This window comes from Brachypodium distachyon, chromosome 3 (assembly GCF_000005505.3).
Source record: "Brachypodium distachyon strain Bd21 chromosome 3, Brachypodium_distachyon_v3.0, whole genome shotgun sequence".
In the NCBI taxonomy this organism is placed as follows: Eukaryota; Viridiplantae; Streptophyta; class Magnoliopsida; order Poales; family Poaceae; genus Brachypodium; species Brachypodium distachyon.
This window is the reverse complement of record NC_016133.3, coordinates 42,414,547-42,439,778: the sequence shown is the minus strand read 5'-3', so window position 1 is coordinate 42,439,778 and position 25,232 is coordinate 42,414,547. Positions and strand designations below refer to the sequence as shown.

The 25,232-nt window shown below is 47.2% G+C and overlaps 3 protein-coding genes and 1 non-coding gene across 5 annotated transcripts; 2 read left to right on the top strand and 2 right to left on the bottom strand.

Annotated features, from left to right (window-relative positions):
* The first annotated feature begins 7,824 nt into the window (after positions 1-7,824).
* Positions 7,825-15,231, top strand: LOC100831658 (pumilio homolog 5). 2 transcript variants are annotated; one of them, XM_024461619.1, is made up of 10 exons: positions 7,825-8,151; positions 8,776-9,376; positions 9,947-11,205; positions 11,375-11,516; positions 11,683-11,790; positions 13,264-13,476; positions 13,562-13,672; positions 13,975-14,169; positions 14,564-14,735; positions 14,844-15,231. In XM_024461619.1, exons 2-10 carry the CDS (start codon positions 8,780-8,782, stop codon positions 14,864-14,866), a joined length of 2,820 nt encoding a protein of 939 aa, XP_024317387.1. In that variant the 5' UTR covers positions 7,825-8,151; positions 8,776-8,779; the 3' UTR covers positions 14,867-15,231. The 2 variants fall into 2 exon arrangements, with proteins under 2 accessions (XP_024317387.1, XP_003574782.1); XM_003574734.4 differs by having other exon boundaries at positions 9,815-11,205.
* A 707-nt stretch (positions 15,232-15,938) lies between these two features.
* Positions 15,939-16,206, top strand: LOC112272131. The gene has a single exon (XR_002965827.1). It is a non-coding gene; the product is annotated as a small nucleolar RNA U3 (small nucleolar RNA).
* A 29-nt stretch (positions 16,207-16,235) lies between these two features.
* LOC100821415 (exocyst complex component EXO70A1) lies at positions 16,236-18,620 on the bottom strand. Its single transcript, XM_003572352.3, has one exon. It carries the CDS (start codon positions 18,618-18,620, stop codon positions 16,548-16,550), a length of 2,073 nt encoding a protein of 690 aa, XP_003572400.1. The 3' UTR covers positions 16,236-16,547.
* A 723-nt stretch (positions 18,621-19,343) lies between these two features.
* On the bottom strand, positions 19,344-23,629 carry LOC100821117 (probable mitochondrial adenine nucleotide transporter BTL1). The gene is made up of 5 exons (XM_003572351.4): positions 23,264-23,629; positions 21,499-21,593; positions 20,556-20,889; positions 20,019-20,256; positions 19,344-19,839 (listed from the first exon to the last, which is right to left on the bottom strand). The coding sequence occupies exons 1-5, from the start codon at positions 23,459-23,461 to the stop codon at positions 19,589-19,591; spliced, it is 1,116 nt and encodes a 371-aa protein (XP_003572399.1). The 5' UTR covers positions 23,462-23,629; the 3' UTR covers positions 19,344-19,588.
* Positions 23,630-25,232: the final 1,603 nt, after the last annotated feature.

The window sequence follows — 25,232 nt, the reverse complement described above, 5'->3', positions numbered from 1 at the left end:
TTGTCACCACAGCTGTCTTGTTCCCTGGCAGACCCTGCTCAGCTGCTTCCTCATCATTTACCATCAAGGTTTGGAGGTTGAGGTCGGAAGATATCAAGACATGGGACCTAGAGTTCACAATCGAAGATACCGAGCTCTGGAATTTGCAGGGGTACGACCATCTTCTGCGTGAGACACCATTATATCCCCTACTGAGCATGCAGGAGCCCAATATCATCTATTTCGTGCTGAGCGACATTGATGTAGGATGGCAGGACGAAGACAACACATGGGTTGTTGTGGTTGACATGCTGAACAAAACTCTCGTATCATCGTTTAGATACACCACAGTATTCTCGAACTCAATTGAGAGTGATGGCAACATGTCATCCATAAGCCTTGCTACTCAAACTGGATTTTTTACTTGTGACTTATCCAAGTACCTCCTAACTACCGGGTAACTGCAACCCATGCAATATTCCTTCCCTGTGTTCTCCCATATATATGAATCGCTGCTGCCTTTCAAACTTTTTTATTAACTAGTATCAATATCAATGCATGTCATTTTGTTGCTCAAGGGTGGATCAAGTGACAGAATAATACAGAGACTATTAGGCGTTCATTTTTTTTGTGAGAATATTATATTACACAGTTCTTTACTGTTGCTATGCAACTTCCTGCTTGTGCGATTTGCCACATATACTTCTTACTCATTACGCATGGTCCTAAAACTATAAGAGACAAAAGGAAGAAATTCGGGTGGGAATGTGCAAAATCATGAAAATTACGTGTTAAAACATGAAAAGTATGCAAAATAGTGCATTGCTCCCTACTGTAGTCACCAGGCAGCATTTTTGTTCATTTTCCTAAGCTACTTACGTTGTTGAGATGTGTTAATGGAGTGTTGCTTTCTTGTCTGGCTCATGTGGTTTTTGAGGCTGCTAGTTCATCAGGAACTTGGAGACCTGAGAAATTGTCTAATAATGTCTCAAACATAAGAAGCGTGTGCCCAAATACCTAATTTTTACGTGAGTGTTGGCGAACAAGATGCCCCGGCAGTAATCGACGTAGCAGAGGGACTCGCCGTAGGGGATCGCCACGTCCGTATCCCAGTAGCGCAGGTCAATGTCCTGCCCTGGCTCATGGCGGACCTGCGGCGGCTGCTCGATCTCCCATGATCCTCCAATGTTGCTGCCGCTGTCGTGGGACAACGGCAACGAGTATATCCAGAACTGAAGCTCCAGCGGGAAGTCTTCGGTCTCCGGTAACACCAGCAGGTCCGTCACTACGGGAAAATCTGTCTTTGCCGGAGGCCTCGGTCTTTGCCGGCGGCCTTTTTCCGGGCCTCCGGCAAAGAAGGTTTTGCCGAAAGCAAAATAAAAAGGCCTCCGGCAAAGAATAAAAAAAACCTCCGGCAAAGAATAAAAACGGCCTCCGGCAAAGAAGGTGACCACGTGGACTTGCCACTGAGGTAACGGCGAGAAAACGGCACCAGCCTTTGCCGGCGGCCGGGCCTACGGCAAAGAATTTTTTTCCGTATTTTTTCTTTTCTATCACATTTCTCTCTTGTTTCAAATTATGATGTAAACCACCTATTTTTGAATTGAAATTTTTGCTGTAGTTTCATTTCTCATTGGTGATGAGTAATGTGAATTAAAATCATAACTTTTTAAGTAAAATAATTATTTATCATTTTTGAGAGCCGTTTAATAGGGAAAATGAAATAATACTCAAACTTTGTCAAAAATAAACGATTTTTGGCATGGTGACATTGTTTTATACATAACCTTGGAAAAAAAATTACAAGTCCATACAAAAAAGTAAAATGATACATGCTTCACAAATGACAACATCATCGTACAAGTTCCCGAACTTAGCGTTCAAACGTCTAATTTTGAGTCTCGACCAAGTTTTGTAATGATATTTGGGATTTTTTAGTTTAGTTTTTACTATGATTACATTTATCTGTGATGATAAGTAATGTGAATTAAAATCACCATATTTTATGTAAAAATAATTACTTATGAATTTTTAGAGCTGTTTAATAGAGAAAAATGAAATAATACTAAAACTTTGTCAAAAATGTACAAGTGTTGGTATGGTGCTATATCATATGTATATAAACTTAGGATAAAAAGAGTGAACCAATATAATGAATTGAAATGATATATTACCTTCTATAAATTTAATTGCAGAAAACAAAAAGCCAAAAATCTCTTTGCCGTAGGCTTGCCCACAGCAAAGCCCATGTTTGCTTTGCCGGAGGCCTGGCTGCCATTCCTTCTTTCCTTTGAAATTGTACATGTTTTTTATTCTAAACTAATTGTATCCTTTTTGTTCCCATCGAGCTTTCTTGCCTAGTGACTAAGGATTTTCACACTTGTTATGTCTAGGCTGCAAAGATTTTATCATAAAACACTAACAGAAGTGTTAGAGGGATTCACTTTCGATAAGAATCCAAAAGCAAGTTCCCTATACTACCTTCTTTCCCTCCTCTGTTTCTGTCTTTAAGAGGCAGTGCATCCGGCAGGAATCGAACCTACTTTTTTACCACTGCCGGCAAAGAGAGCAGGTTTATTTCAGGTCGTTCGTCCGGATGCACGATGAACGTGGATCCATGTGCCAGGTCACCGATCCGTGGGAGGTGCACGCGGATCGCCATTTTTCTCACCTGTGACCTATGCTTCTCTCGGTCTCTCCCCTCCACTCATTTCTCCCTGTCTCTCTCTCCCCACTGCGGACTGATCTCTCTCCCTCCACTCATTTCTATCCTCCTCCCCATGGACTCCATCGACGGGAATGGTCCAGCCCTTCCGGTCCAGCCCCTCTCGGGCGCCTTCTTCTCACGCGTCGGTCCAGCCCCTCCGTCCTTCCGTGCCTCATCCGCGGCGGCCCGTGCTTCCTCCTTCGCCCCCTTCTGTCCCTCTGCTCCAGAAGGCGCGCGGGGGCGCAGGGCTACGGGCGAGGGGCAGCGTGCCCTCCTCCGACGCAGGGCAACGGGCGAACGGCAGCGGGCTCTCCTACGAACTTCAGCGGAGGCGCAGTTGCAGCAGCGTCAGGTGCGGGGCAGCGGCTCTCCTTCTCCTTCCCCACCACCGACGGCCTTCTCCTATTCTCCTTCTCCTCTTCCTGTGCGGCGCAGGGCGACGAGGCGAGGCAGCATCGACGGCGTGGGGCAGGGAGGTGAGGCAGCAGCGGGGCAAGTAGCGGTGGCGTGAGGAGCAGCAGCGCGGCGGCGTGGGGCAGGGAGGCGAGGCAGCAGCGGCGTCGGGCCGAGGAGCAGCGGCACGGCTGCGACGGGCTCGCGGCGATAGGGGACCCTGGGCAGCAGCATGGTCATGCGGAGGAGGCCGCGGGCCACGTCTTTTATTTTTTATTTTTTCATTAATTCATTGCCGACGGCAGTTATTTGCCTCCGGCAAAGGCTCGCCCAGTGTTACTCCACGGCAGTGCCTTTAACTTTTCTTTGCCACGTAAAAAGGCCTCCGGCAAAGAGGCCTTTAACGGCATGCCTTCATACCGATGCCCTTTGCCGGCGGCCCCGAGAAAAAGCCTCCGGAAAAGGCTTTGCCGGGGGCATTAGTGCCTTTGCCGGAGGCCCTAGAATGATTTTCCAGTAGTGCATGACCACGAATTCGCCATGGCGGCGTAGGAGGCTGATGTTGGTGATCATGAGCATGTGACTGAGCAAGCCGTTGCAGAAGCTGGAGCTGAAGGCCATCGTGTGGTCGCAGGTGGGGAGCCACCGGAGTGACGGCGGCCGGACCCAAAAAATCTCTCGTGGAGCCGGAGCCGAGGATGACCTCTAGAAGTATCGAGTCGCCGTGGGCGGCCACGGCTCGGGGTTCCGCGAGTGTGCTTTGTCTTCTTCTCTTATTAGCCCTCGGATTGAGATCGTGCTCGTGCGAGTCGTACCCCGGGGGCTTCCTCGAGACGTAGAGGCGGGAGGCGCCTGGCGGCGCCACGCTGCAGAGGAAGACCCCGATGCGGTTGCCTGCAGAGGTGAAGGCTTCGGCGTAGGTGTGGCGGTGCTCCGGGTAGTCCTTGCCGGAGTTGAGGCGCGTGTAGGGGTCGAGCATCACCCAGCTGTGGGCAGCGGCGCCGGCGGCTGATGACGCGTCGTGGGAGGAACTGTCCGCCATGAGGAAGAAGAGCGGCGGCGGCGGAGGAGGAAGAGGAAGCTCTATCCCGAGAGCACAGATCGATCGCTGCGGCGGTAGGAAGGAAAGATTAGTTCCTTAAATCGAGGAGGCTATGCCGAATTCCCGAGCAATATCCGGCCATATATATACAAGTTCAGAAAAGAAAATTCTTTTTTTATGGGGAAAGAATTTCCATCAACCTCCGCCGCCATGGCCGCCGCCGCGCTCCCGGACCGGGTGATGCTAGATCACTACGTCACCCCCATCGACGCCGCCGCAGTAGCATCCCAACCAGGCAACGGCTACGCGCCATTGAGGGCACGAGGCACCACCTCGCAGCCCCACGCCGCCATCCCCTTCATCCTCACGCTCTGCCTCGTCGATCCCTCGGCCGCGTCCCGCCTCTACGTGGAGTTCCCGACCGTCCCGTCGCAGGGGAGAACCATCGGGTGCGAGCTCATGGCGGCCCACGGCAACTACGTCCTGCTGGGGACCTCCGATGTCGTCAAGAGGTTGGACCCCTCCAACCACCGGTTGCTCTTCCAAGATCACTTCATCTGCACAGTCGCCGCCGCCACTCCAGACCAGCCGTCGGCGCTGCTCCTCAAATGGCTCCAAGTGAGCACCAATCGGCTCTCCTATGTGTCTTTGTCGGATGGATCGGAGAGGACCACGTTTCGCATGCTTTATGCCAACTCCATGGCTCTCTTGGCCCGCCCCTGCCGCCATGATGAAGAACAAGAAGAAGAAGAAGAGTTCGTTTTGGCGCATCTGGATCGTATCACAAAAGTCCGGGGCAGCGGCGGCGACAACGGCAACTGGATCCTTGAAGCTGAGCTCTCTGTGCTTTTTGGAATAAGGAGCAAGCTCCCGATTTCATTAAGAAATCATGCAGTTCAGTACAGGTCCTCCCCACAGTTCAACAATGATAAGAAAAAACAGTTGCCAGGTACTTCTGGAACAGCCAACATACAGAGAAAAGACCATAGAGACTACAAAACTTCAGAATGCAACCATTACAGGTTCCTGGCAGAAGTTCATCACCCAGCTTCCAGCCTCTTGCACAAAGACCACCCATATGCTTTGCTCAAAATAACCATCACCATCTTCCTCAGAACAACTGAAGCCCTCATCATTTGATCTTTTGCGTCAGCCTTCTGTAGAATGGACCAAGCATCCAACCAATGACATAGTGAATACACTAAGTTAGTGGGATCACCAAGAAGCTGAGCTCTTTGTGCTCCACACCCGTTTATCTTCTTCTGATGATGATGGTGCCAAGTGGGAGGTTAAGCGCGTTCCGATCAACGATCCTCGGCACATCATAGCCTCAGGCATCATCCGCTGGACAAGTCACATCGTGATCCCCTTCAAGAACTACATCTGCTTTGCCGATTACAAAAAGGGAGGCATCTTATTCTTCGATGTGTTTGAACAAAGTCCCAAGGCCTCTTACCTTGAATTACCTTCTCATGGTCAATCTGACCAAAAACATCACCACAAAGGATCCTTAAGGTTTTACTGCAGCGTGTGTGTCACCGGAGACGGCCAATCCCTCAAGTATGTTCATGTCGACTGTGAGGATGGTAAGCGTGCTGGCGAAATTGTCGAATCCTCTTCTTTTCGTTTCACCATAACCTCCCATGTTCTGAAGACAACAGAGGGAGGACAGATGGTGTGGGTGGAGGAAGCTTCCATCAAGTCAGATAGAGTGTGGCCTTCTATTTGCCATGTCTCTCCATGCATTCTCCCTGAAAATGTCCTGGCATTCCCTCTTGTGAGCATGGAGAAGGCCCATCTGGTGCATTTTCTCTTCACCGAGAACTTGGATGGTCCGATTGACAAGGTTTCGGTGGTTACCGTTGATATGAATGCCGGGGACATAGTGGCGATTTATCCCTACATTACAGGAGATGAAGATCGCTGCGGATATGAAGTTGACATGCTCGAAGAAAAGCATTGCAATCCCAGGAGTTTTCTTCCCTCCAAGTTCCCTAGACGTATTGTCACCAGGTATCTGCATCTGACATTTATTTGTGTAGTGTTCATCAACATCATACAAGCTCTTATTTGTGTACTACATCTTATATTGGTTTTTTTGGTTAGTTTATTATCTTTGCTAGAAACATGATTTTATATGGTAATGTTTCTGTGCTAATCATACCGAGTTCATATGATTAATGAAGTTCATTTTCTGTATATGCAGGAAGAGGAAGATCATGTCTGACGATTCTTAAGCTTGTCAGCAGTCAGCTAACCAGCTGCCTTGCTCAGAATAAGAGTTCAACACTACTCCACCAGCAACCACCTTGCATGATAAAGATACATCAATTTGCGATCACTGTTAGTTATTGATATGTATCAGTGAATGGAAGATGCCAGTTTTCAAATCAAAGAAAGAGATGCAAGATCCTCAAGGAATTGTTGATAGGACGAATAAACCACGACAACTAGTACTTGTACTATTTTTCTTGTAGTTGAGAACCCTTTACACGAGCAAATAAAAGTTTCCAGCAAAAATCTATATGAACAGAGTAGTAAATAATAACCAGGATATGCACTTTACACTAAATCGATATCCATATTTTTTTTTAAGTGGATACTACAAAAACAATTCATAATCTGATAACAATAAGTTTGAACACTATTAATTTTTCTTGAAGCCAATTTTGCAGAGCAAGTGCTTTAACTTACCCGGGGCCTCCACGGCAAAGTTCACTCGACATACGTCTTAACGGCAAACACGGTCTTTACCGAGTTTCCTTTATCGATTCTCGGCAAAGCTTTGTGCAAAGTCACTTTGACTAACAGCCGTCTGCGTGGGTCCCCCACTCTCTGCCAAGTGCTCGGAGCAGCACTCGGTGAAACTTTTTACATTTGAAAAATACAGTCGTTGCGGCTGCGCCTCTCCTCTGGTACGGGCAACGACGGAGAAGGCGTGCGATGGCAGCGACAAAGAGAGGGAGGAAAAAGGCAGGAGAAGAGATGGGTGTGATCGGCGTTGTTGTCACCCGGATCTGTGACATGGTGCACGGATCTACAACGGCTTGCTGCGGCGCTTATACTTGCATCAATTGTAATTTGTAAGTGACAAGCTTCACATGACTGCGAGCAAAACAAGCAGAGTCGATTCTTGTCGAAGCCTTCAGTGATAAAAGAAAAAATCTGTGACAATTAATTTGGGTCGGAGGAGTATTTATATTTATATTTATATTTATATTTATATTTATATGCACTAATATAGTAATATGAAAATAACTGGAGTAGTATACATATACACTAATATAATACATTATAAAAATAACAGCAATGCAAATTATTAATTAACGTAAGCTACAGTAATACATAAACATGAAACCATTGAGATTTTGCACTTGTGCCGTTGTGCGTCTCAATAAATCTGGTGGTTACCATTCTAATTTCCTGTGTTTATCCATACGCTACCCAATTACCCAAATACCCAACGGACAACGGATATTCTCAACGGCAGCCGTAGCCGTACTAGCGTAGGCAGGACGACGTCTGCCGTCGCCTGGCTCCTGTCCTGTCCTGTCCTTCCTCGCGGGCTCAGACGGCGACACGTGGGCTTACCCCGTAGGCCCGTTACCGCCGCATCTCCGCCGCACGGTCCACTCCGGCGCGAATCTTAGCGCACGGGGGGCCAGGCGACGACGATGACCCCGCCCCCGCCGCCCTCCTCTCCGCAAAGCAAGCGGTCCGAGGGTTTTAGACGCGACATCCGTTTCCTCCGCCCGCGGTCGCCCAACGCGAAAAAGAGCGAGAGAAAGGGGGGAAGGAAGCTTTGGCTTCGGCAGGAAGACAAGGTCGGCGGAGACCGGAGGGGGTGAGGTGGAGGCTCGTGCTGGTTGAGGCGTCTCCGACGAGGGGAAGGGAAGGGGAAGGCTTTGCCCCGGGTCGGACCAGCGGCTTGGGGGTTGAGGAGGGACTGGGAGAGGGGACGGAGGAAGTTGCTGGCGGCGCCGGCGGTTGCCTAGGGTTTCGGTGCTCCGACTGGCTCGCAGGCGGCAAGGTATCTCTCCCTCTCGCTAGTCGCTGCCCCTCTTTGTAGTTGGGTTCCTGGTCCGGCGGCCTCACTTGAAAATTTCGATTCCCCTCCTCCCCAGCCCCTCGATTTTGTTGGTAGTACAGACACGATTGGTGGCGCCGGTGGTGACCTAGGTTTATTATTATGTGGCGAAGCTCTTGGCTTTTGTGCCCGTTTCCGCCCCCATTGATGGCACGACTGCAGTTGGGCGCTAGATGATGCGATGCCCGCATGCCGTGTGCTCATGTAATAGGTAGCTTTGCTTGATTTGGCATGTTTTTTGACCAGCCAGTTCTACGAAGCCCAACTTTTACTGTCCGCATTTCACGCCTTTGAGGGGTTCTGAGGCTTGGTAGCTTTGCAAGTATTATATTTTCTATACCTAAGTTTCATAGTTCGCCCAATATGAAGATGTAGTCAAATTTAGAAACCATTTGCTCGAACCAAGCTTATCTTGTTGCCTGTTAAAATAACAAATCAGGAAATCCAGTTTATCTTGAATGGCCAGATTAGGAAACTGATAATGTGGCAATTCAATTTGCTGATATAGTCAATAAATGCAATCTGAATATTCATATTTTTTCCCCCTCTCTCTCTGGCTTGGTGCAGTGTAATGGCTACACAGAGTGCTGTCCGGTTAATTGGGGGGACAGGGGCTAGTAGCCGGAGTAAGGATTTTGGCGCATATGACTCTTCACTGGGCATGGGCAATATTTCAGGAGAAGGGCTGGGGTTTGTGGATAATGGCAGTGGGGTTTATGGGGGCTGGAGGGAGTCTGGCCCAAATCGCAGTGGAAGCGCACCGCCTAGCATGGAAGGATCTCTGGCTGCTCTTGGTAATCTTATAGGCCAGCAGAGTGGGAACTTTGATGCCAGTTTAGCTAACATAGACAATGTGACAGACAGTTCTAAATCTGAGGAGCAGCTACGTGCTGATCCTGCATACTTTGACTATTATGGTTCCAAGGTGAACTTGAACCCGAGGCTTCCTCCTCCACTGATCTCGAGGGAGAGTCGTCGTTTCATGAACCGGGTTGGCAAGGTTAAAGAATGGAGAGTGGTTTCCCAAGATGACAGCAACAAAGGCTCCTTGTTTATACCTCGATCTACTCTACCTACTCACAGAGAAGAACCTGAGGAGGATAGGTCTCCAAGGTTGGATTCAAATTCCACGGATGATGCCCAGATGAATCTTGCAGATTTTGTGCCGGTGAGTGTTCATTACAAGACCAAATGTCACCCTTGCGCTTTCCATTTTTCTGATCGTTTACTGTTGTGTACATGCGTGCCTTTTCTTGTGTAGAGAGTATCAGCACTCCTTTCATCAGGAAAAAAATTTGGCTTCTTTTTGAATAATTAAAAAGATTCAGTGATGGCAGTAATCTTACTGCACATCATTTTGAAACCCATAAACAAGGATTATTGGACAAACTATATGTCAGTACTACAATAATTAAATATCTGAATCACTTTTTAGTTATTTGCTTGCATAATATTTAGTTCTTTACATAGAAAATGCACAGCGAGTTAGTTATCATGTTGAGTTACTTCTTTTTTCATTGCAGCACTTGCAAATGAAGCTTAAACACTTCGATTTACTTAAACATATACAGTTGCCCATCCTATTATCGGTTTATATTTTCTCCAGGAGAGCTTTCAGCAGAACATCAGTTCTTTGTATGATAACTCTTCTTCGCAGCCATCAAGTAGCAATATTGGTGATGCTGTAGCTGTCCATTCTAACAAAAACTCACCAAAGAATTTCTCACATGATGTCAAGCCATCAGGGTTAAATTCGTGGACCCCTGTACCTGTGGCCAGTGGACTAAGAAGTACAATTAGCAACAGTCTGTCACCTACATCAGCTACCAATTCATCATGTTCTGATAACAACACCGGTAGGCAAACTTCTCCGCAGGAAAAGCGGGGCATAGACATGAAGCCTGTAAATAATGCTCCTGGCAGTGGTGCAGTTGTTACTGAACTTGATACCTTGGACTCCAATATGAAGAATTTGAAGTTAAGTTTGGATAGCCATACCCCTATTGCGTCACATGTTAAGCAGCAGTGGCAGGATAATTTATTGCTGCAGTATGGCTCTGCACCTTTAATCCAAGGTGACCATATTCAAATGACTCCTAATGGAACACATCTTCCTCATGGTCCTTTTGTTGACAACTTGTCTCAAACTCATTTAAAATTATCCAATGCTGACATGCAGCAGTTTCTACCGCAACCTGGTATGACAGCACCCTTTTATGCACCAAATTCTTTTGGAAGCCCCTATTACCCAAATTTGCATCCAGCCAGTCTATTGCCAGGTCCGTTTGGGACTGCTGGATATGCCTTGGGTGGTTCAGCTTTGCCACCTGTTATGACAAGCTATTCTCCCCAGGGTTCTGTTGCAACACCTCTCGACAGCCCTATCACTCCAACCTTTAGTGGTAGGCCATCTGGTTTTCCCTCCGCAGGGACAGAATTTGTTCAGCCATATAAAATGTACGGGCAACTTGGAGTTGCCATGCAGCCACCGATTCCCGACCCAAACTTTTTTCATTTCTTTCAGCATCCCTCTTTTCCACAGTATGCCGGTGGAAATCAGTTCAATACATTGGGTCCAAGGGGTAGTGTTTTTGGAAATGTCGCTGATAATTTTGATCCACAAAAGATATCTCCTCAAGCTCAATATCCATCTGATCAGAGGGTTCAACTTCCAAGAACCGGAATTCCCAATTCTCCTACAGCCAGAAGAGGAGCGACTTTTCCAAATTATCACAGCTTTCCACCCTATGTTGGGGCACCATTGACTTATCCAACAAGCCCGGTGTTTCCAGGGATTTCCCCCTCTGGTAGTAGAAATGATTCTGTGAGGTTTCAATCCCCTTCAAGAAATATGACTGCTAGTTCTGGAATTCAAGGGCAGCGAGACAGAGAGAAATTTGATGGCCCAAAGGCATGCTCGTTCCTGGAAGAACTGAAGTCCAACAGGGCACGTAGGGTTGAGCTATCTGATATTACAAGTCGTATAGTGGAATACAGGTTAGTTGTGTGCTATTGATTGTTTATCATCCTAACTAGACATGCATATCAGCATATGTATCATTCTAGCAAGATAAGCATATCCGTATAATTGTTCCAAGTTCTAACTAGGTATGCATATTCCAATACCAGTTTTTGACATTAATTCCTGATGTGTTATTGACCTCAGCGCTGACCAACATGGTAGCCGATTCATCCAGCAGAAGTTGGAGAACTGTACTGCGGAAGAGAAGGCAGCGGTGTTTGCAGAAGTTCTTCCTCATGCTACATCATTAATGACCGATGTGTTTGGCAATTATGTGATACAAAAGGTATGCCATTGTAACTTGTAAGGATGAATTATCAGTATCTGTTACGTGGAGCAAATTGTCTGTACAGTGCATGCTGATGTCTAGTCACTTCGTCTCACATGAATATGCGTTGTAATTGGTAACAACTGTGAGTTGTTGTACCAAAAATGACATTTAGTCTCTGCAGTTTTTTGAACATGGAACTCCTGAGCAAAGGAGGGATCTTGGCACTAAGCTTGTCGGTCATGTTCTACCTTTGAGCCTTCAGATGTATGGATGCCGAGTAGTTCAAAAGGTACTCATTTGCTTATGTCATTTTAGTCAAGCCTGACTTTGTTTTGTGGTAACTGTAAGTGATACGAGACCAAGCGCATGCATTCTGTTTGTCTATTCTGTGTCTGGTTTACTCCATGTGTTCATAGCATTTTTGGGGGGTTTACTTGTGATGCTCCATTAAGTTAAAGTTACCAAACCCGAATATTAGTTGCTGAGTGTGATTTATATTCTGAACGGTACCTTGTAATGTGAGTGACTAAACAGCATGGCTGCTTTTCTTCTACGATAGGTAACTAGGTTAGCTAACCTTAACACAAGTTGGTTTAGCCTGGATTTAGTGTTTGGCACCTAACCTGATCAGGCTAAATTTCTGTTTGCCTAGATTAGGTGTGTTGAATGTCGCGATATCAGATATATTGATTTGTTAAGAATTAGGGTTGAGAGTTTGAGTTCGATTCCAACCTGTGGATGAAGTCGAGAATGCTATGGACTAGTGTGTATCCTTTGGGACATTTGTTTCACAAGAATTTCACAGGAAACTCAAAGGATTCTGGATTCCTTAGGAAAATTCACTGTAGATGCATTCGTTTCATAGGAAACAAGCAAATTGATTCCTTAGGAATCTCATGGAATTCCTTTGTTTTTGGAGGAAAATGAACATTAGGTCAAAACTCTTTTTTCCATAGGAATGAAGTTGGACCAAGTCCTTAGGATGTCAAGTGCCACCCTATGACAATCCTAAGTTTTGGTGTTTTCCTATGTTTGGAATTCCTTTGAACCGAATGAGCCCTAAATACTCGGACCAGGTTAACTTTACCCTCTTTAACCCATGGTTGTCTGGCAGGTTAAGCCATTAACTCAAGTCCTAACCCCCGATCTGCATGTAACCTAGATGTTCTCATGCTGGGTAGTACTGTGCTAACTACTGATCATACGTTAGTTTAGGTCATTTTAAATCTTCAACTTAGTTTATATGAGCATAACAGCATGCAGTCCATTTAAAGGCTATTCTTAGCCTTACATCCAAAGCCAGGACCAATCATAATATACAAGTTTCGCATTACTAAATCATCTAGACATGCAACTTCAATGAAATATTATGTCCAATCAGAAATATCGTGATTCAGGGGATAATGTGCAAAGCAAGGCAAATGCATTTTTGAAAGATAATGTGACCAAATTGTTGCTAGAGATTTTTTTTTTTCAAGAATAGAGGAAGTACATGAGAATGTTAATGGAAGGTGTTTATATTCTATTATTCTGTGGGTAGTCAGTATGACATTTTTGGAATTTCACAATAACATGCTCCACGACCTAGAAATAAGTGTGTCATCTGCTACTGTAACTATTGAATGGCCTGACAATTACCTTTCGGCATGACACATATGTATCAGAAATTCTGGATGCAGCCATCATAATATGTGATGTAACCTGCTATTATTGTTATTGTTATTATTCTTGTTTCATCTAATTTCTCATTTAAAACATACAGGCTCTTGAAGTATTGGAACTTGACCAGAAAATAGAATTAGTCCTTGAGCTTGATGGCAATATTATGCGATGTGTTCGTGATCAAAATGGGAATCATGTTATACAGAAGTGCATTGAATGTGTCCCCACAGAACATATTGGTTTTGTAGTATCTTCTTTCCAGGGACAAGTTGCTAGCCTTTCAATGCACCCATATGGTTGCCGTGTTATTCAGGTGAGTTCAGAATAATATTCGATATGAATTTGGTGCTAGATCCTTGTATACTGACTTCCTTTCTCTATTATATCCTGTTCCGTAGAGAGTTTTGGAACATTGCGGTGGTGATTCACAAGGGCAGTGCATAATAGATGAAATATTGCAGTCTGCTTGCGTCCTTGCACAAGATCAGTATGGCAACTATGTTACACAGGTGGAATTTATTTTGCAATTTGATACAATACTTGTTGCTTTCTGTACGATTGATTGCCCACTGATACTCTTAATCTTGCAAAGTTGATAGCACTTTGTTGTGTAAACTGACAAACTGCCTGTAATAAACACAAAACACCCTGCCATTTATGACCTGTGTTTGGTTCATTTCTTGGCACACCTTTTGATACTATGATAGTGGATGATGGCGAGTGTGAAGCCATGAAGTACCCTAGTACTACCAATATTGGTTATCTTATGTCGAATCTTGCAGCTTATTGTTTTTCCCTGGCTCTTTTGCAGCATGTTTTGGAGAAGGGAAAAAGTCATGAAAGGGCCCAAATTATCAGTAAATTGGCTGGGCAAGTTGTCACCATGAGCCAAAATAAATTTGCATCGAATGTGATAGAGAAGTGTTTTCAACATGGGGATTTTGCGGAACGGGATCTTCTCATCAGGGAGATAGTGCAGCAGACTGAGGGAAATGATACCTTGCTGGTATGTATGATAAATTGATCACTGGAACTTATCATCTCATCACTTTTACTTGTCTGTTTTGTGTCTGATGATGATAGAGGTTAAGGCAGTAATGCCCCAAGGTACATGGTCTAAGTCTGAAGTAGCCAACAGGTACCAAATAGGCAGTACCATGCCATGTCGTCCTGTTCATAGCAAAATCAGATAATAATTTAACAATTGAAGAGTTCATTTCCATCAGTCATCGATTATGTGCTTTGAGTCATTTGGATGCGCAATTCTCACCAAGGAATTCGAGTTGTCCTGTATCTTTGTGCTGCTCTTTGTTTCTGACACCGTCGATCGTATATTCTGCAACTAATTTCACCATTATGTTGCTAGGAGTTGATTTGCTAACCACTTTCTATGCAATTAGGCAATGATGAAGGATCAGTATGCTAATTATGTGGTTCAGAAGATACTTGAAACATGCAACGATCAACAGCGGGAACTTCTGGTCAGCCGTGTCAAGGGTCATCTGCAAGCATTGAGGAAGTACACTTATGGCAAACACATCGCGAGCCGTGTCGAGCAGCTTTGTGGTGAAGGTGAGAGCTTCTTGTTCTTCCAACGGTGATACTTAACATTAATCTTCTCCGAGCTCTGCTTCATTTCCAGTATCTTAAAGTGTCTCTAATCCTATGATATGCTACCAGGAGGTGCGGAGTCCGACTCTTAGATGACTGGCAAATTCTTTGCAGGAGCGGTGTGCCTTGACACCTGCCCAGCGCCGTCATCAAGGAAGAAAGCAGAACTTGTGACTCCAATGCATCTCGAAGCGCTAAACTTCCCCCTTAGATTGTACATAAGTGACTTTCTTTAAGTAGTCTAGGAGGTGATAGGCACAAGGCTTTAGCAGTGTGCATCATCAGTGTATCTATTGTTAGGGTGTGCTTATTTTACAGAATCATCATCTAATACTGTCCTAGTTGTCTAGTTGGTAGCTGTGTGCAAAAAATATGTCTAGTGGTTTGGCTTGGCTTGTATGCGATACATATATGTTTGACTGCTTGGTAATGTAATTGCTTGCTTGCATCTTGGCTATGTGGTAAAATCTCGTCCATTCATGTGAGATTAAAGAGAAGATGGGTCTCAGAATTATTGTAAGTCACAGTAATTAGTTGTAAGAACCTTGATGCAGGAGATGTTATTACCCCGGTTGCAAAATAGAGAAGGGGAAAATAATAACTTATGAGATGGATCCTATGGAAGCCCTGGGAGGAGGCCCCTTTCCAAATTGCTCAAATTGAAGTTGCAGCTGACATTTCACACTGAAGTAAACAAGGATAAAGTTTCAACAAAAAGAGGCTGGAACTCAACATGTGTTTTGTGATGTCAGGTGTGTGCTACTACTCCCTCCGTCCTCGTGAATTTGTATACTGCCGAGTCTAGTTTAATTTTGTAAACAAAAAGTAATGCTGGTGAAAATAACATGTTAGGCTAGAGCCAAAATATATATGTTGCAGATGGATATCTACAGATCATGCAACTATTTCTTTGATCCTAAACTGATTGAAAGCTCGGTTGATCCAAAACAAAAAAGAAAAGCGACGAGACAAGTATTTCTCAGACGGGCTGGGCTTTATTCAATCTCTTGTAGCCCAAATTTGCATGGGCCAGACCAGAACGAGTCCTTCCGAGGCATCACTGTGGATGTGGTTCGCTCCTCGCTGCATGCCGCTCATTAGTACCACCTCGCCAGTTCAGTCGAGCCTACCCAGCATATAATGCGGAGACTGAGCAGTTGTGGCACGACCTTACTTGAACAGGATATGTTCTATAGGATCGTACCGCTACATCCTTTACCAAAAAGGAGGCAATAACTTGTTACCGCTACGCACTATGTAGAGTAAAATATACTGTAGTTTGTCAATACTTTAGTTTTTTAAATACCTTGTTACCAAACATAGCCTAAGTCTGGTTGATGCATTCTGACTTGGGGCCAGAGCGTGATTAACGGCCTGGGTTACTGCCTGGTTCACGCCGGTGCAGGGTGGCCCAGAGGTTGTCTGACAGACTCCCAAATCTTTTTGGCAATTTCAAAAAAATTTTCCTCCACACAATCTCTTCTTCTGCGCACATAAATTTAGCCGCATAATCTATCTCGTTAATCACACATCTTCAATTTTCCATGATCCAGTTCACAATATTGCAGCAGCGGTAAAGCTAAACAGGTTATTCACAATACAACAAAGATTGCAAAGATCTCTTTACATTCAGGAAAATCTATTTTTGAGAGACAGAGTAATATGCTACGAGATGAAGACGTCTTGTGTGTTCTGTTCCACGCTGAATTGAACTGCATCTTGCCGATCCAGTCGCTTGCAATCCATGGCATTTGCGCCCTGGCTGACTTCACTTCAGTTAATCTCTCGATCGAACCCCTCGAGATTGCCGCTCCCCCTGGACTCCCTTCGTCCCCGGCCGCCGCCGCTCCTCGCCCGGCCCACGCCCAAGCCCACGCCGCCATCACCCATTTCGTCGAACACCTTCCCCACCTTCCTCTCGATGACATCCACGGCCAACAACACCTCTACCTTCTCGTTTGCCTTCACGAAGCCGGCGTACGCGCCGCGCACGGCCTTGGTCACAGCCACCCGGATCTGCGCCCGGAGGTCCGCGTCGGGGATCTTGTACTGCTTCCCGTGCCTCCGCGCCCTCTCCTCCAGCCCCGCCGCGAACGCCGCCGCCTTCTCCCTCGCCTCCGAGCTGCCACCGGTGAGGATGCGGACGAGCGGGGTCCAGGCGGCGTCCTGGTACTCCCACGCGGCCTCCTCGGCCGAGCTCTTGTAGCGGCGCTTCATGGCGTCCTCGCCCACCAGACGCGCCAGGTCCGTGCCCCGGGCGCGCATGTAAATGTACCAGTAAGCGTTCATGGCCATCACGTGCCCCGCTACGGGATCCTCCTCCGCCATCAACGCCCGCCGCGCCGCCTCCACGTGCCGGTGGAGCGCTTCCAGCACGCTCGCCGCCGCCTCCGCCAGCGCCGGCCGGTCTTCGTCTCCGGCGCCGGCGCGGAGGGCGGCGTCCATGAGCGCGCGGTAGTCGTCCGACGCCAGGCACTTGAGGTAGTTCACGGCGTAGCGGACGATCTTGGGCACGTCCGCGCCGGAGCCGGAGACGGAGACGGCGTTGTGGGTCTCGACGCGGAGGCCGAACTCGTAGAACACGGCGGCGGCGGCGCGGGCCAGGGCGGTCCCCACCTCGCTTGCGCGCTCGCGGATGGCGGCCAGCGTCGCCGTCGTCTCCGGCTCGGAGGAGAAGAGCCCGTCGAGGCGTCCCCCCTCCCTCGCCACGGCGTCCGCCATGTCGAGCAGCTTGAACAGCCGCTGCGGCTCCCTCGCCGCCGCCGCCACGCCGTCCGCGAAGCGGAAGAAGGCGGCGGCGATGCGGGCGGCGATCTTGGCGAAGCACTCGGGCCACACCGCCGGCGGGATGATGACCCCGTCCCCGCCGCCGCCGCCCATGACGCGCTCGCAGAGGCGGCGCTCGGCGGAGAGCACGGAGGCGACGGCGACGTGGAAGTGCGGGCTCCACAGCGCCATGGCGGACTCCAGCGCCTCCCACTCCATCGCATCAATGGCCTCCGCCGTGTACGCCTTGAGGTACGCCGGGTCCAGCCGCATCATGGCCTTGGCGGCCCGCCTGTACCTGGCCTTCACGTAGATGTCGACGCAGATGTCCAGGCAGTCGTTCGCCGCCAGCGTCCTCGCCATCCGCGCCAGCGCGTCCACTTCCTCCTCCGTCCCAAGCTCACACTCCTCCTCAATCTCCATTAACCCTTCTTCTTCCTCGTTGGGCACGGCGTGTTTGAGTTTGAGGAGAAGGGCCTCGAAGAGATCCTGGAGCCGGAGGAGGGCGTCGTCGAGTGGGCCTTCGAAGCGCATCTGCTCGGCCTCGGCCTCGTACACGGCCCGCAGGGCCGAGGCGGCCTCGGTGAGCCGGCGCACGCGGCCGCGGCCCGCGGCCTTGGAGCTGCCGGTCCGGCCCAGGAAGCCCACCGCCTCCTCCACCTTCCTCACGGCCTCGTCCCCGCGCGCCACGGCGTCCTCGATGGCGTCGCGCAGCCGGTCCACGCGCTCCACGAACGCGCTCCCGGCGCCGGCATCGGCATCGTGGGCCGTGTCCCGCGCGAGGGAGGACACGCGGCGGAGCGCGGCGAGGAGCGGCGCAGAGGGCGCGACGGCGCGGTCGATGCGCGCGGCCAGGGCGCGTGCCGCCACGGCCTTGGACTGGAGCCCGGACGCCGAGGAGCGGGACGCGCTGGACAGGAGCTCGCCGATGCGGTCGCCGGCCGCGTCGATGGCGGCCTCGGCCTCGCCCGCAGTCTCTAGAACCTTGGCGACGGCGGCCCTCGACGCGCGAAGCTTCGCGAGATCGGAATCTCTGTTGTCGCCGCCGGAGCCGGAGACGGAGACGGGGACGGGGCACATGGCCGGCCGAATTTTGGTGGAGTCGCTAATAACAACAGATGGCGCCTTCTTCGCTTTGTGTTAGCTCCTTTTTAAATACGCTAAGCGGGAGGGAAGCTGGGCCGCTCGATCGGCGATGGACGGTGAGGGCGTATCGGTGAGAGCAAAGCCCAGGTGGTGTCTGCTGTCGTAGCTCATCATGCATGAGCTGTGGACCAAATGGAAATGGCCAATTGGCCGTCGTTGGAGATGGCTCCTCCTCCTCTGTCTAACACTCATAAACGACACAAAGCACCAGACACACACAATTATATGTTATCACTACATGTTTCTTCTTCTAATACTCCCTCCGTCCAACAAAAAATGTTTTAACTTTGACTAAATTTGAATGCATCTATATACTAAGTCATGTCTAGATACATCCAAATTTTAACAAACTTGACGCATTTTTTGTTAGACGGAGGGAGTACAACATTACACGTATTTAGAATTTAGATGTGTGTTTCTAAAAGTCAGTGTCGTTCTCATGTGCTCCTAGCGAATAAGAATATATTTCCGATACGAAACATGCCACGTGGCATGTGAGTGCTGTGCAGATGAATTACTCGTTCTGATCCTAAATTCTTGTCTCAAATTTACCCAAATATGGATGTAACAATTCTTAAAAAATGTCTAAATACATGTAATATTTCGACAACAATTTAGGATCGGAGGGAGCAGCAAGAAGTGGCTGAAATTCACACGAAAGGTAATCTGGGAACGAAATCTCCCTTTTTTTTTCATATTACTGAGGGTATTTCACAGTAACAGTGCTTAGGGCCAAATGGCCAACGGTCCCGATGGCCAATGCATAATGAAAAATCAGCCATTGATCCAGTCTGTTGAACAGCCAGGTTAGCAAAATGTAAATTAACAAACAGAGGCTTCTAATGGCCACACATCACAAGTTTATTCCGTGGCAGTGCCCCTGCTGAACAACCTCAGGGAAGCTAGATGTGGAGGTGAGGAGCCAGAAGGATGTCCTTCCATGCTTCGTAGAACACCCAGGTCATGCCGGACGTCGGCATGACCTTCAGGGAGCTCGCAGCCCACCCACGGTACAGCCCCCTTAAGCCCTCCTCCCTGATCACCTCGCCCAAGGCCGCGACCATGTGGGGTGGGCATTTCCCTTGCAGGGCTCCCACCATCAGCCGCTTCCTCGCCACTTCGAGAGGGAAGCTGATCGTACTCGCAGTCAAACCTGAAGAATCCAACCACGATATCATTACGGTCTATTCAAAAATTTCAAATGATAAATTGTGTCTGAATCTTCGATCCATTTTCTAAGGTTTTTCTTCAGGCATTCTGGGAACGTTACTGAATACGTAATTAAAAAGAAGACGAAACAAAGTATGCTTCTGTGTGGCGCTGAATCCTGACCTGAAAGGGCTCCTATGATCAGTAGTTCAGGGCGGCTCAAAGATTTCTTTTTATGTGTGCGGCAGTAGGAAGTCTTGATTGTCTCGTACATGAAATAGTAGCATGTGCTGTAAGGAAGCATGCCAACTAGAGTTGGGCAGAGACCAGCGTATAGGCCAGCTAGGCCGTCAGTTCGGTAGATCTTGTTGAAGGCAAGGGCGATGCTAGGATAGGCCTCACGGTTTATAGTCATGCGATCCTGAGATAAAAAAGAGAACATTAGTACATTGACTACATGAATGATGGTTTGTCTGAAGGAAGATAGAAGAAATCATCGAATTAGGTGTAGAGATACTACAAAGTTTATCCGTATTTCCTACTTTTCTGGAAATAGACAGTAGAACATAGGACAATTTACGATATCAACCATGAAATTTGAACAGAACACTGAAAACTAATAATATCGACATTTGGGGAGAAATCTAGAAACCATCGTTTTTATTACTTTTTAGTCAAGAAACCATTTTGTCAGCTAATACAGTGTCAGATCTGATGTACCTTAAGAACCTCAAGAGGATGGCACACTAAAGTGCTAACTATCCCAGCAGCTGCACCACCAATGGCAACTGGAGATAACAGATGAAGAGGCAGCTCAATCGTCAAACCACCAAGTTGTATCTTTGGGCCACCATCCTCTTTCCATCTCTCTTGTGCTGATGTCATACTCCGTTTGACGCACTCGAATGTGCCAAGCTCAATTGCTTGTGTAGGAACTATACGAATCATGTTAATAGCATTACCGGCCCAAAGTCCTTGCCAGCCATTGTGTTCCATGATCTCCACAAAACTACCAAAAATATGTTTTGATCCTACCCCAACAATCATTCTTGTCCTGAAAAACAATCAGACACTATGAAGTTACTGTTTGTTATTAAGAAAATATGAGAGTTTGGCAATGTGGTGAGGCCCATTGAATATTTCACCAAGTCAAAACTGGCACCCGATTAAATGATTAATTGTAGGGCAGCGCAGCGCAGGGATGTTTCAGTGCACAAATTGTTATGGTGGTTGATGAACCACACACTTGTATAGTTGCGCACTGGAAATAAAAATTTATGGCACTTTACAGTAAAAAGTACAATTTTCACCTGCAGCAAAACCACAATAAGAATATACTACCTCTTCTCACTTTCTCAGTATTTTTGCAACTATGCATAAAAAATGAGTCCATACGATTACAAGCCCTTTATTAGATAAAATATCCTGTAAGTATATCCGCCGAAAAACGAGCAGTGTCACCATCAAAGATCTGGCACTTTCTAGGAATTCCCTCAAATGCACCAATAAGAGTATATAAAGCAAGCAAACAAGACAAGCGTATGATACATTAAGAGCTTAACTTTCTCAATCCACCAACTGAATCTTAACTCATTGTAATCAGAAAATGCAAAACTCACTAAAGTGAATAAATGAAGGTACAGATGAAAGTAAAATGGATTACCTGATAGTTTCTAGAGGAGCAAGAACAGCTTTAGTCATAGCACCAGCCAGTGCTCCGCTAAAGAATTCTCCGACTTCTCTACGCCTCAGGAATGTCTGCGTTAGATGTAAAGGTTCAGATGTAACAACTCCATCATTCAGCTGAGCTTTAAAATCATATGCAACTATGAATATATCACTAAGAAACTATGCATCTTGTTGATGATTTACCTAAATAACCGATATGCATTTTGCAATAGCTAATCCAAATTGCGTCATCCAATTTCTTTGGGACAGAACCCCAGTCAGGAACTCACAAATTGTTAATTCTAAACTGCAGATCAATGGTTCAGTTCACCTACTTATTGGCTTGGACAGTTCTATTTCGGCGTTGAAAGGAGAAAAACTAGTAGGCATTTCCACTCCACACATGATAGATATGGAGACCAAGAAACATCTCGGGTAGCAACAGATAAAGTTTGTAACATTGTTGAAAGAAACACCTCGCTAAATCCCCCAAAACTCGAAACTCATCCACTAAATCAGTACTACAAAACTATGTTAAAATTTAATTAAGGATCTCAGCGATAGAGACTTCCATGGAAGTTCCTACTTCCAACACATGAGCGACATCACAAATATAAGGAGAATTTGAAAATTTGTTGTTTCACAATTCACATGACCCGGTCCAATCTGGAAGTTGTAAATTGAAAGGGAAAGAAAAAACAAGGGACAGTAACTAAAAGACAGTCCTATTTTACGTGACGTAGATGTGAGAAAACCGACAAAAGTCTCAGGTACCAAAGGACAAGATTTATGCCATCATTGAAACAGACAGCTACCCAAACAAGTCATGAGGAACATTCCCATAACAGATCAAATTCTTCACTGAATCAGATAAACATAGGCGTAAGTAAATACTTTCTCTAATAAGATTAAAATTTAAGTAAGGGTATAAATGATACCGACTGTTGGATATTTTCCAAATTATTTTCTCGTAAAAAAAAGTACGAACAAAAAAGATATAAAATTGTCTATTCGACAGAATAATGTTCATATAACAGATCCTTGATATGCAGCTTACAACTGAACAGTTCCAGGTCTTATTCCTGAAAAAAATATCTACCTAAGACAAGTACAAACAAACTCAGCAAAGTGTTACGTGCAGAGCATTGGCACATGGCATCAATCAGAAATAACTAATCCCCAATTAGGAGACATATAACGGTCATAAAAAGCGCCTAACTAATATTAAACAATTGCAATGCAGTGCATAACTAAACAACTTTATGTCTGTATCATAAGTTTCCCTGGGTCATGATTCTAGACTGATACCAACAACATGAGCAGAGTGTTGAAAAAAAAGATTTAAACAACAGGCAGGAACCACTACACCACAAAACATAGCCTGGCAGAATGCTCTAAAAAATCAGGAGAACTTGGGATTTAAAGCAAGAAAGCAACTGCACAGTCTGAAATTGAACAGGGATAAGCTTATGCGGAAGTGAACTGTTTGCCACATGAATAGTTACAGATCATTCGGAATAAAAAAGAGTCACTCCAAACTCCCTTTCAGCTTTCTCTAAATTAAAAATTCTAAGTACTACAAACAAGCACAGGAATCCCGCTAGAATAATAAAAAGAGAAGCTAATCTCGCGCGTTTGCCGCCAAAATAATTTCGAAACCACCCCAAATTTGCAGCAGCCGCACGCCCACACAAAGCTCCACCCCTCATTCACCGCTACCCCCGCCCGAGCCCGAGACACTGAGATCTGAAGTTCCTTACCCTGACGGCGGCGCCGACGTCCGGCATCCGGACGGACACGTCCCCAAACAGGTACTCGGCGTCCTTGGGCAGCCCAGCCCCCAGCAGGCCATCATCCTTCAACCCGCCGCCGCCACCGCCCACGCGGACCTCGGCAAACCCGATGCTGGCAAACGCGAGCTTATTCCTGCCGCGAGCCGCCGCCACCTCCACGCCCATGGCTCCGGCCCCGAAAATTCGCCGAATGGGGACCCGGGCGCGAAATGGCGGCGCTCTTCGGCTCTTCTCGAGCCCGCGCTCTGTTGCGCCTTTTTGTTCGAAGAAGAAAGAAGCGGAAGAAGAAGGGCGATGACGTGGCGCCGGAAAGAATCTGCGCAAAGCTAGCGAGTACCAGGAGCGCCCCGTTATTTATATCGTATTTTCTTTTCTCTTCGCCGAGAAAATAAGTATACCGTATTTCACTTGTAACTTTTTTTCGATAGCAAATGGAAGCTTTACGCGTATTGAGATCCTGCTCTTCGCTTCTTTTTGGCACGTTATCAGTGTGCTTCTTTGTTTTCGGTCTTTGGTGATGTAACATTTTGATTTTCTGGGCGTATTCCTGGGTTTTTTGGGAGTTTCTGCGCGTGTGTTTTACATGTTTGCATGCCAGCTTGTACTTTTGCGTGAGAGTTTCTCTATTTTTTTCTTTTCGGATGGAGGCATTTTTTTTCCCATGACAGAGACTGGTCATATGCCACACTTGTAGAAAAAGGAAAGGCAGGAGAGTTTTTTTCATTAGAAAAAGCTAGGCTTGATAATTTTGGGAACAACTGAGATTTAGATTAGGTCATTTCTAAGGGGAGCCCTCATTTAATTACTCTCCGCTTGTCCTTTTTGGATGATACAATCCAATGAGGACCCACGAACCATCAATAATGTTCAAAATTGTCCACACTCTATATTTGTTTCCCCAAATTTAATTGTGAAATGGGTTTCATTTTATCTATTTCTCTTCAATTTCTTCCTAATTTATTTTGACCCATTTCTTTCTCTCCATTTTTTTAAATGGCGTATCCATATTTTGGTTTCTTTTAGGGGATCATATTTTGGTTGTTGAAATTTTTGATCTGGTTGTGGGCATTGCGCAAGACGGCCTGACAGCATCAGTGCATGCACGGATTGTGGGTGGGCCTAAGGCCCGCTACTTGGAGCCCAACTTTGGAACGCTGGACTGGGCCGGATAAAACAAGAGCGCAAGTAAGCGAGCCCAATTATTCTAAAAAAAAAGTAAGCGAGCCCAATTTGGAGCAGCATATCTATGCTGGCCAGCTGGTGGCAGGTTGCGCAAAAAAAAAAAAAACTGGTGGCAGGAATTCTCAAAAAAAGAAAAGCAGGATTCAGAGAAGAACGAGTCAGCAAGACGACTCGGAGTGAGAGTGAGTAGGGCTTTTATATAAGTCGGCGCCATGCACGCAGCTAGCTAGCGCTCATGGAAGCGGCTACTAGCAGCATTAGCTCGCCGCGGCACCTCGGCCATTCTCGCGGAAGCTCGAGGTCGTCGAGCTCGTCTTCGTCCTTCATTGACATGTACCCCGACGAGCTCTTCTCCGCGCGCTGGACTACTAGTACTACGGCCACGGCGGCGGCAGCGGCTACTAGTGACTTCGACTTCGGCCTGCCGCCGCGGCTGTCGTCGTCGGGGTCACCGACGACGCTCGCCACCAGCGCCAGCAGGATCTTCCGCGGAGGCCGGCTCATCCCCACCGGCGCCGATGAAGAACACGGCGGCGATCCGTTGGCGCCGCCGCCGCCGCCGCCGAGCAGCACGGCGGGGCCGCGGACGGAGCGCGGCAGGGCGTCGGCGGCGGCACCATGGAAGGTTCTGATGGGGTTCCTGAGGATGATGCCGGTGTGCCGGCAGGTCCTCAGGGCGCTGGCCCCGAGGCACAGGCCGCGGCCGGCAGAGAGCCCGGAGCACGGAGGCCGGCCCGTGTCGTCGAGCGCCGCC

What these genes read in the sequence shown, in the direction of transcription:
- LOC100831658 (XM_003574734.4), top strand. Translation starts at nt 8,780, where the DNA reads ATGGCTACACAGAGTGCTGTCCGGTTAATTGGGGGGACAGGGGCTAGT. An exon ending in GCAATTATGTGATACAAAAG is followed by an intron (nt 11,517 to 11,682) that starts GTATGCCATTGT and finishes TAGTCTCTGCAG; the next exon opens with TTTTTTGAACATGGAACTCC. An exon ending in CGAGCAGCTTTGTGGTGAAG is followed by an intron (nt 14,736 to 14,843) that starts GTGAGAGCTTCT and finishes ATATGCTACCAG; the next exon opens with GAGGTGCGGAGTCCGACTCT.
- LOC100821415 (XM_003572352.3), bottom strand. Translation starts at nt 18,620, where the DNA reads ATGTGCCCCGTCCCCGTCTCCGTCTCCGGCTCCGGCGGCGACAACAGA.
- LOC100821117 (XM_003572351.4), bottom strand. Translation starts at nt 23,461, where the DNA reads ATGGGCGTGGAGGTGGCGGCGGCTCGCGGCAGGAATAAGCTCGCGTTT. An exon ending in ACGTCGGCGCCGCCGTCAGG is followed by an intron (nt 21,594 to 23,263) that starts GTAAGGAACTTC and finishes CATCTAACGCAG; the next exon opens with ACATTCCTGAGGCGTAGAGA. An exon ending in GCTCCTCTAGAAACTATCAG is followed by an intron (nt 20,890 to 21,498) that starts GTAATCCATTTT and finishes ATTGTTTTTCAG; the next exon opens with GACAAGAATGATTGTTGGGG.